The sequence below is a fragment of the Rhamphochromis sp. 'chilingali' genome (assembly GCF_963969265.1).
Source record: "Rhamphochromis sp. 'chilingali' genome assembly, chromosome: 10".
In the NCBI taxonomy this organism is placed as follows: Eukaryota; Metazoa; Chordata; class Actinopteri; order Cichliformes; family Cichlidae; genus Rhamphochromis; species Rhamphochromis sp. 'chilingali'.
The window spans coordinates 19,310,907-19,321,549 of NC_137937.1; the positions used below are offsets into that span (position 1 = coordinate 19,310,907).

At 37.7% G+C, this 10,643-nt stretch overlaps 1 protein-coding gene across 1 annotated transcript; it reads left to right on the plus strand.

The window, feature by feature from the left end:
- Positions 1 to 2,985: 2,985 nt before the first annotated feature.
- On the plus strand, positions 2,986 to 10,356 carry LOC308404492 (cobalamin binding intrinsic factor-like). Its single transcript, XM_080894564.1, has 9 exons — positions 2,986 to 3,083; positions 3,533 to 3,627; positions 3,739 to 3,874; positions 4,321 to 4,436; positions 4,544 to 7,706; positions 8,402 to 8,473; positions 8,558 to 8,687; positions 9,348 to 9,463; positions 9,578 to 10,356. The coding sequence occupies exons 6-9, from the start codon at positions 8,407 to 8,409 to the stop codon at positions 9,637 to 9,639; spliced, it is 375 nt and encodes a 124-aa protein (XP_080750690.1). The 5' UTR covers positions 2,986 to 3,083; positions 3,533 to 3,627; positions 3,739 to 3,874; positions 4,321 to 4,436; positions 4,544 to 7,706; positions 8,402 to 8,406; the 3' UTR covers positions 9,640 to 10,356.
- The last annotated feature ends 287 nt before the right edge of the window (positions 10,357 to 10,643 follow it).

Consider the following 10,643-nt stretch of genomic DNA (forward strand, 5'->3'; position numbering starts at 1 on the left):
GCTGCCACGAACAATTATTTTGATAGTTGACTAGTCACCAATTATTTTTGCGATTAGTTGACTAATCAGATCATCATCCATTGGACGTAAAACTACAGCTTATTGCGCCAGCATGCATCTGCTCTTATATAACTATCATTAGCTTACAGCTTGAAGTGTTTAAGGTAGGTGCTAACTGAAAATAAAGACAAGATGATAGTTTATTAAACTTTTAATTACATTTGCAGATTGTCTCGGTGGAGTTTAATAAACTCCTTGCTATCTAAAATATAACAGGAGTAAATTCTCGAGCATCTCACACTTCTGTTTAATCAGTTCTGTTTGACATTTATTCAGCTGTGTAAAAACTATAACTTTAATCTCAGCCAAACTGATTTACTCAGGAACAAATAAAACAATGAAAAAAGACAAACAACATTTTTAAGTTATCTAAGTGACTTATATATCATGTTTAACCTGAGTAGCGAAAGACGGATTTGCCGGCAGTCCGGTGTTCTCACGGGTTCTAGTGAGCCTTGCCCCCGGTTAGCTATCGAGCTGCTGGGTAACAGACGTCTCCGAAAACGTCGGGCACTTTTGCAAATATGTGATGTCTTGATAAACTGAGCAGATATTTGAGGTTTACACAGCTACATTCACCTGAAAATATGTTAAGTTCATTTTGTGACCCAGAAATAGTAATAAGAGCAAACTAAGTATTACAGTTTTTTCTGAATGCTTAAACCCTAACTGTGATTCCTGTAGCACAATCTCTAAAACTATTCAGACTTATAGCAAAACCACTCACTGAGTTTGCAAAACTAAAAGCACAAAAACTGCTTTGCACTCAGTTTGCAATTTTGTAACACACACTTTGCAAAACTGTAGGCACAATTCACTGCACAACACTCAATTACCAAATTTCCAACACACTCCTAGCAAAAGTATACACATGTATGGCTATCATTAACACTAACTTGCCAACTGTCTGGCACACTTTCACATGTGAAAACTTTTTTACTTTGCAATCAGCCTAAGCACTATAATACAGGTAAGCTGTGTGTGCGGAGTACAATGGAGGGAGCAGAAAGAGTGAGAAGTAGAGGAGGCCGAGGAAGAGGACGTGGAGGTGAAGAAGTAGGATGAAGAGGACGACAAGGACAAGGAGGAGCAAGAGGAAGACGAGGAGGGGGGAGAGGAAGGGTAGGAAGAGTAAGAAATAGAATTGCTGATGACATCAGAGCTACAATAGTGGACCATGTAATCAACCGTGGAATGACCCTGAGGGTAGCTGGCCAACGGGTCCAGCCTAACTCGAGCCGCTACACTGTAGCAAGCACCATAAGGACATCTTGAAATGAGAATCGGTTAGTACAGTCACTTCGCACAAAGATTTGTAGCACTGCCATATGCCAATGAGAAACACACCAATACCATTGATGTAAAAATACTGAAGTTGTTACTTTACAGAATTGCTAGATGACCAGATGCTGGGGCAGAGGAAGCATGTTCACTGCAGACCAAGTAACCCATATAGTCATTATGGCGATTGCAAATAATCCTATACTTGGAAATAAACACTTGTGTTTGTTTTGATGTGTTTGAATAAACACCAGTACTTGAAGTTTGGATCCCTCTATGCTTATGGATCTATGACAGAAGTATGAGCTCAAACTGACATGGCCTACCTTGTGCACAGAGAAAGCAAAAGCCAGATGTGTTTTGTATTCATACCATCAGTGTGCAGTTGGCGCATTGTGTGCTTAGTAGATGATGGCTTGTGTGTACTGTTTGATACGGAAACACCATTTTTACGAAGGTGTGAAGAGTTAATCTAGCTGTGTTTGCTTTTGCAAGAGAACTACAATGTTTTGATGATTGGGTGACAGGTTTTCTTATTTGTGGGAAGAGTTTTGCAAAATTAGCCAATAGTTACAAAAAATGTGCTTAAGCAATCAGAAAAAACTGTAAAACTAAGTAGCTGCCACCATTGTTGGAGAACTGGAATTGGCTGGGCCGCGCTATGAATCCTGGGATAGGTTGGGCCACGAAGGATGCACTCGACTTATCCTTCAAATCTGGGGAAATGCAGAATGCATTTTTCGGCCGCGTTTGGGAGTCTTCAAATTTGAACAGGCTTCGCCATGTCGCTGTAATGTAATGTAACTGCTTCTTCTTCTTTGGGGTTTAATGGCAGCTGGCATCCTTGTACATGCGGTGCTGCCATCTTCTGTTTCAGTCCATTATTACGCTCTTAAATCCTACTACTTATTCCGCGTCTTTCTTACAAAGCTTCAAACGATGCGTCGACTATTAAATTAGTCGTTGCTGATTTTGATAGTCGACGTAATCATGACTAGTTGACTAATCGTGGCAGTCCTACTACACTTAGTACACTTAGTGCCTGGAAGTACTCCCAGGTTGCAAAAAAATATTAGCTGCTTATTACAGTACACACGTTCATATTTGTTCTTCTGAGAAGCCTGTAGAAGAAAAAGTGTTTATGTGTGACAGTTTTAAGGCAAAGGAGGGTGGGATTGACAAAATGTAATAAACAGGTCACTGGGAACTTCCTCCTTCGAGCACTTGCATGAAACCTTGTATTTGATGTTTTTGCGCCCTTGGAAGAATGAATACTCCAGCTGTTGACTGTTGCTCGTTTTTTTTTAAATATTTATTCTGACAGTAGGTCCAGAGGATAGACTGATAATGAAAAAACAGACTCAGGGAGGGCCAGTTATCTGCCACAACTGGTTGGGGAAGAAACCAAAAAAGTACTAAAACTAGTCAGGAAGAAAATACTATTGTACAAAAAGTCTTTATTCAGTGCTTTAATGTAATGTTATAACTACTAAAGGTTTAATGCAATCAGGCATGCAGAGACATTTACTGGTGGGTGTGGGGATCCAAAGGCAGTCTGTCAGGAAGTATTTTTCTGTATCATCATTGGCTGTTTCTGTGTAATACTATGTGAGGCATAGAGGTGTGAAAGTTCCTTATCTATAGTTGAGCTTCAACTTGAGGAGGAGGAACTGTTCAACTGAAAACTTACCAACCTCCACTGGTGCATTAGTTGTATTTGTTGGAAGGAGTAGGTGAAGAAGGTAAGATTTTTCTAACTGGATATATATATATATATATATATATATATATATATATATATATATATATATATATATATATATATATATATATATATATATATATATATATATATATATATATATATATGAATAAATCATTGTTCATTTTAATGTAAAAAGAAATTTTAAAAAAAGCTAAATTTTAAAAAAAAGCTAAATAACCAAGCTCTTTGTCATTGTTGACAAAAAACAGCCAACAGTGATTATTATACTTTTATTGTGTTGCACACTGACCACTTAGAAAAATTTTAGTGATTTACTGATTATCAACATTTAGTTAATCGTACTCTTACTCTCATGTACCTAAAGAAAAAAAAAGACTAAGAGGTTTTTATTTGCTTTCCACAATGGTTCGATTTATGCATTCCTGATGAATATTTGTGTTCATGTTTGCATATCTAACTTTTTAGGTGTGAATTGTGTTACCCACCAGTCAGAATGAAGAAGCCTGTTCTCCTCTCTGCAGCCCTGCTGCTGCTGGTTTGTGTTTGGCAGTCAGCTCGAAGTAAGCTTCAGTGTAGCTAAATTAAAAAAAGAAAAATAAATTTGAAAATGTCCTTAAATAGTCACGTAGGCCTGACCAGTCGCCTTTATTGTTTTTCATCTTTGCATACAGGTAACGATAACACTTACTTCAAAGTGGTGGTTAATACGCCACCCTTTAGCATTAAGAACTACAACACTTTTACTGCTCCTAATGGAAGCCTCTTCGGTGGACTGATAAGACTGAAAATGTCAGACCAAGGCTTTGAGTAAGACCATCTAATCAGCTATTTCTTTTCTAGAGGAAGCTATACAGTCTCTCTTGTTCTCTCAATGTGTAATTCTAATTGAGACCCTGTGTTTCTGGGTGTGGATTTTTGATTGTCAGATGACCAATTGTTTTCTGCTATTTGTTGACATTTAGTCAAGATGAAACAGCTTTGCTGACCTTTACAAACAATTCTTCACACTTTCATCTGATCATCGTAAACTACAGAAACCTGCATATATTTAGAGGACAGTCAAAAACCACATCACATCTTTAGCTTCAACAAAATGCCTTCCTTTCATTGATGTTTCATAAGTCTTTATGAGTTCTCAAGAGTGTCGGTGCTCTTGTACTTTTGCAATTACAATAACCTTCTTTTGAGCTTCGCAGTTATTTCAAAAACTGTGCATAATTTTGTCCATGAAAAGTCATACCCTGTGTTTACAGCTTTGAATACAAAGTAAATGATGACTATGGACCATTCCTCATCAGTGTGAATGGCTTGACAGGAAATTCATCACACTACTGGCAACTGCTGAGTGGTATAACCTCACTTGATGTTGGTGAGTGAACCATTCTTTCAATGTGTTAGATAAGCTGAGGTCAGACATTTGATGCACGCAGTCCGGCTTGTCCCATTATAATATTCTCTGAAATTTTTTTTTAACAGGTATAGGATGTTACCTTCCAAAGGCAAATGAAGTCATCACCCTTAAATACACCTCAACACAACAGGATCATCTGAAATCTCATTCTGACTTATAGGCAACCAACATGCTTTGGTTTTTGACAGGTTTAAGTTAATACTTAAACCTGGTAATTTTTCTGTTTGGAAGCTTTTCATGACAAAATGTGTCTAATCATAAGTTGGTAGCCTATCACTGTCTTAGTTTCTTTGACTGGGTTTGTGTTAGACTTTATCAATTAAGATTACAGCTTTTATCTACACGTCTGCCACAGTGTAGCAACCTGAAGTAACAGAAAACTCCATTGGTTACAAGAGTAATCAGTAAAACATTTTAAAGTTTAAAGACATGCAAGATTTGCATATTAGTCAACTGAAGTTCTTGAACTGTTTTTTAATTTACTGCGCTTATGGCAACTTTTATTGTGTTTGAGAGTAATTAGTAGTTTCTCGACTTGCCCCTGTGTGCTATAATTTTACATTCAAATTCCATTGTTTGAGAGGTACTTATATACTGACAAGGGATATCAGTTTCAGTGTAAAAAGATTGTTTGGTTATACAGTAGACTCTCCAAAGGCTGCTGGCCAGGAAAAACAGCCAATAAGGGCAGCTTAGCTTTAAAATGGCTTCTGCATTCTGTGAATCCAGTTATCAACAGCTTGGGAGCCAGGAGGTTTCTGAGATTGACTGGGAAGCTGACCTCCTCTTGGACACCAGCAAGTCTCTAAGATCAGCTGTGAAATTACAACTATTTTTGAGCTTTTGGGGGCTCCTATGGGGTTGTGAGCAGAATAAGAACAAATAAATTGCTTAATAATTTTTGTATTAGTGCATTACTGTTGAATAACTGTTTAATAAAAGCCTCCACTAACCACTCTGGTTTGGTGAGGAAAGGAAAAAGAAAACAGTAAAATATGGTGCTATTTCTCGCATTATGTCACAACAAAGTAAAAAAACAACAACTGGAGAATGGGATGTATGGTGAGCAAATCCCCATAAGTCTTTATCTGTCAAAACCTTAACACTTATTTTTTTTAAAGTTCCTATTTACTCCGGTGAATACTTTATGCTCTGTTTTTTTTCCTGGCTTGCTCTCTATCTGCTTGCACTGCAATTATTCTTACAGTTTTTTCTGATTGCTTAAGCACATTTTTTGTAACTATTGGCTCATTTTGCAAAACTCTTCACACAAATAAGAAAACCTGTCACCCAATAATCAAAACATTGTAGTTCTCTTGCAAAAGCAAACACAGCTAGATTAACTCTTCACACCTTCGTAAAAATGGTGTTTCCGTATCAAACAGTACACACAAGCCATCATCTACTAAGCACACAATGCGCCAACTGCACACTGATGGTATGAATACAAAACACATCTGGCTTTTGCTTTCTCTGTGCACAAGGTAGGCCATGTCAGTTTGAGCTCATACTTCTGTCATAGATCCATAAGCATAGAGGGATCCAAACTTCAAGCACTGGTGTTTATTCAAACACATCAAAACAAACACAAGTGTTTATTTCCAAGTATAGGATTATTTGCAATCGCCATAATGACTATATGGGTTACTTGGTCTGCAGTGAACATGCTTCCTCTGCCCCAGCATCTGGTCATCTAGCAATTCTGTAAAGTAACAACTTCAGTATTTTTACATCAATGGTATTGGTGTGTTTCTCATTGGCATATGGCAGTGCTACAAGTCTTTGTGCGAAGTGACTGTACTAACCGATTCTCATTTCAAGATGTCCTTATGGTACTTGCTACAGTGTAGCGGCTCGAGTTAGGCTGGACCCGTTGGCCAGCTACCCTCAGGGTCATTCCACGGTTGATTACATGGTCCACTATTGTAGCTCTGATGTCATCAGCAATTCTATTTCTTACTCTTCTTACCCTTCCTATCCTCCCTCCTCATCTTCCTCTCCCCCCTCCTCATCTTCCTCTCCCCCCTCCTCGTCTTCCTCTTGCTCCTCCTTGTCCTTGTCATCCTCTTCATCCTACTTCTTCACCTCCACGTCCTCTTCCTCGGCCTCCTCTACTTCTCACTCTTTCTGCTCCCTCCATTGTACTCCGCACACACAGCTTACCTGTATTATAGTGCTTAGGCTGATTGCAAAGTGAACTAATTATCTAAAAAAGTTTTCACATGTGAAAGTGTGCCAGACAGTTGGCAAATTAGTGTTAATGATAGCCATACATGTGTATACTTTTGCTAGGAGTGTGTTGGAAATTTGGTAATTGAGTGTTGTGCAGTGAATTGTGCCTACAGTTTTGCAAAGTGTGTGTTACAAAATTGCAAACTGAGTGCAAAGCAGTTTTTGTGCTTTTAGTTTTGCAAACTCAGTGAGTGGTTTTGCTATAAGTCTGAATAGTTTTAGAGATTGTGCTACAGGAATCACAGTTAGGGTTTAAGCATTCAGAAAAAACTGTATTACCTCATAATGCTTTGCAAGACAACTATAGTGCCATCACTCCCCTCTGCTGGATAAAATTGGTACTGCATATATTAAACATTAAAACTGGCTTGAATAGCAGTGGATAACTTTGAGAGGGTTACATTCTCTTCCTCTTAAGCCGCATGCATGTGGAACTTTACACTGTTTCAGTGTCCTGGGGATAAGTTGATCTACACTACGTACACTGTCATGGGTCAAGGCTAAGGTGAAAGCTTGGTCTAACCCAGACAGAATGGAGTGCATGACTCTCACTAAAGCGGACCTTCCCAAAGTGTGGGGCTCAGTTCAACTTCAGTTGACTAATATGCAAATGAAAAGGGGGGGAAAAAAACAAAACGCTTGGACACTGCTAGCACAGAGCGCCCACAGAAACGCAAAGCAGGCAAATGTTATTCAAATTAAAAGTCCTCCTATGCAATTTAATATACATGGTCACCTTTTGTCATTCGAAAACATCCATGGTTAGTCAACACAGATATAAGCTTCTCTTTTTTTTGATTGCACAAGTAAAGGGCTTGGTTATTTTTGTGTATCATCATTGGTTGTTTCTGTATAATGCTATGTGTGGCGCAGAGGTATAAAAGTTCCTAATCTGTAGTTCAGCTTCAACTTGAGGAGGAGGAACTGTTCAACTGAAAAGTTACAACCTCCACGGCTGCATTCTTACACATTTATTGAAAACAGAACTTGAAAAAGGTAAGAATATCTTTAAATATCATTGATAATAAATAAAAGCAGTTTACCTTTGATCTACTAACATACTAAAGCGATTTCCATGTCTCCTTCTTTTTCAAAGGCACAGTAACCTTTAATATTTAAATGTATCCAGTCTAAGGTTTCAGATTTCTAACATGCAGTCTTTATATTAGAAATAAAAGGCAGCACCCAAAGCAGTCAAAATTAAAATAGTTTACTTGAATTAAAATGTTTCTTTTACTGCTCTGTGCGGTTCTGTTACATTTTTCATGTTTTTTACAGATTTTTGTCACCATTTTATCATCTGCTAACGTCTCTGGTTAGAGTAGGCTACACTCACAGGGATAACATGACACATGAAATCCTGGGCATTCAGAGTCTGAAGCAGAAAGCCTGACTTAACAGGGAAAGTTGATGGCCACTAATGAGATACTCTTTATCTCCAACTTAGACTTTAGGGTTTATCAAGCAAGAAAAGCTTAACTTTGCTGAACTTCCTTAATATTGCACACCTCACTTTTAGATGACTTGATAAACTCACGTACCAAATAAAAATAATAATAAAACATGAAGAGGTTTTATTCCATTATAAATGCTGTATTTTGGGATGGTGATACTCAGTGTTCAGGAACTGCTTCCCACAACGTATGTTTGTGTTCATGTTTGCATATCAAAATTTTATGTTTGCTCTGCAGTTGAAATGAAGAAGCCTGCTCTCCTCTCTGCAGCCCTGCTGCTGCTGTTTTTTAGTGGGACATCAGCTCAGGGTAAGCTATAAAGCAAAAAGATCACCTTTATTGTTTTTCTGCTCATCTTCGATAAACTAACTTCACCCTCCTTTGTTATTTAAGGTAACACTAACTTCAGAGTGCAGGTGAATGTGTCACCCACTAACATTAAGACCTACAACACTTCTACTGCTTATAGAGGCAGCCTCTTCGGTGGACTGACGAGACTGAAATACTCAAACCAAGGCTTCAAGTAAGACCATGATATCAACTGTTTCCTTACTAGAAGAAGCCATACCTTTTGTTTTGTTCTCTTAACTTTTAATTAAAATTGAGACCCCGTATATCTGGGTGTGAATTTTTAATTCCAGATGACTAATTGTGCCCTGTAATGTTTGTTGACATCTTAAAATAAAACAAATCTTCATACTTTTTTCTTACAGTAGACCACAGAAACCTGTATATGTACAGTACAGTCAAAAACCACATAACATCTTTAGCTTTAAGAAATGCCGTCCTTTCATTAATGTTTCATAAATCCTCATGAGTTTTTGAAAGTGTCTGTGCTCTTTTGTGCAGTTACAATAGAGGACCTTCTATAACTCTTCTTTTCAGTTGAATTTTATTTATATAGCACCAAATCACCACAACATTTGCTCAAGGTACTTTATTTTGTAAGATAAAGACCCTGCAATAACATACAGAAAGTCCCAACAATCACATGGCCTCACACAGGAGGGAGACAGGACAAAAGACGCAAAACAGCCAGAGATTAATAATAACTAATAACTGAATGCAGAGTTATGTGTAAAAACATAGAGAGTGAAACTATTTGCATTGTTAAAAAGGATTTCATAGTTATATTAAAAACTGTCCACTTCACTCTTTAAAAAGTCATTCCCTATGTTTCCAGCTTTCAGTACATACCACATGATGACTATGGACCATTCCTTCAGAGTGTAAATGGTTTGGCAGGAAATTCATCACACTACTGGCAACTGCTGAGTGGTACAACCCCACTCAATGTTGGTGAGTGAACCAATCTCACAATGTGTAAGATAAGCTGAGGTCAGACATTTGATGCACACAATCTAACTTGTCGTATTATATAATATTCTCTGAACTTTTACATTTTTTTTACAGGTATGGGATGTTACCTTCCAACTGCAAATGAAGTCGTCACCCTGAAATACACGAAAATTTAAGACCATCTAAAGTCTTATTATGACTCATGGTCAACCAATACACTTTGATCTTTGGCAAGTTGAGGTGAATAATTGACTTGTGTCATTTTTTGGCTTGGGAGTCTTCTAATCATAAATCAGTAGCCTATCACTGGCTTAGATTCTTTTACTGGGTTTCTGTCAGACTTTATGAATTAAGATTACAGCGTTAATCTACAATTCTGCCACAGTGTAGTAATCTGGAGTAATAGAAAACTCCATTAGTCACAAGAGCAGTCAGTAAAACATATACAACAACTTGAACTGTTTTTTAATTTACTGCCTTTATGGCAACTTTTATTGTGTTTGAGAGCAATTAGTAGTTTCTCAACTTGCCCCCATGTATCATAATTTTACATTCAAATTCCATATTTGATGCTTACAAGTGGTCTCAGTTTTACTGTAAAAGGATGGTGTGGTTATACAGTAGACTGCCCAGAGACTGCTGGCCAGCAAAAACAGCAGGGGGGGTCAGCTGCTGACTCCATGTCAAAATAGCTTCTTTATCCTGCAAATCAAGTTATCAACAGCTTGCGAGTCAAAAGGCTTCTGAGATTGACTGGGCTGCTGACCTCCCCTATTTTTGAGCTTTTGGGGGTTTATTAGAGTGGCAAAATAAGATCAAATTCATTGCTGAATAATTTTTGTATGAGTGCATTTTTATTGTTGAATAAAATGTTACTGATTATTAGTGTTATCTTCCTCAGGCATTAAATAAAGCATGTAACTTGTAGTCAAAATAAAATGTTTCTAGCCTTGGTTTGTTTTATTTTTACACAGGCTTATTTAAAGTGTTGTTAGCATGTCCATCATTATGTATCCTAAAACAATGACAGCTCTAGACCAGGGGTGTCAAAAATCAGGCCAGAGGCCAGAAACGGCCGTCATTGACTCCACTCTGACCCTCTGGATGGCTCAGGAAAATGTGAAGGAGTGCATAGATTTTGAATTTCTAACTGTATTTTTATAAGTTTACAGCTTTTCCT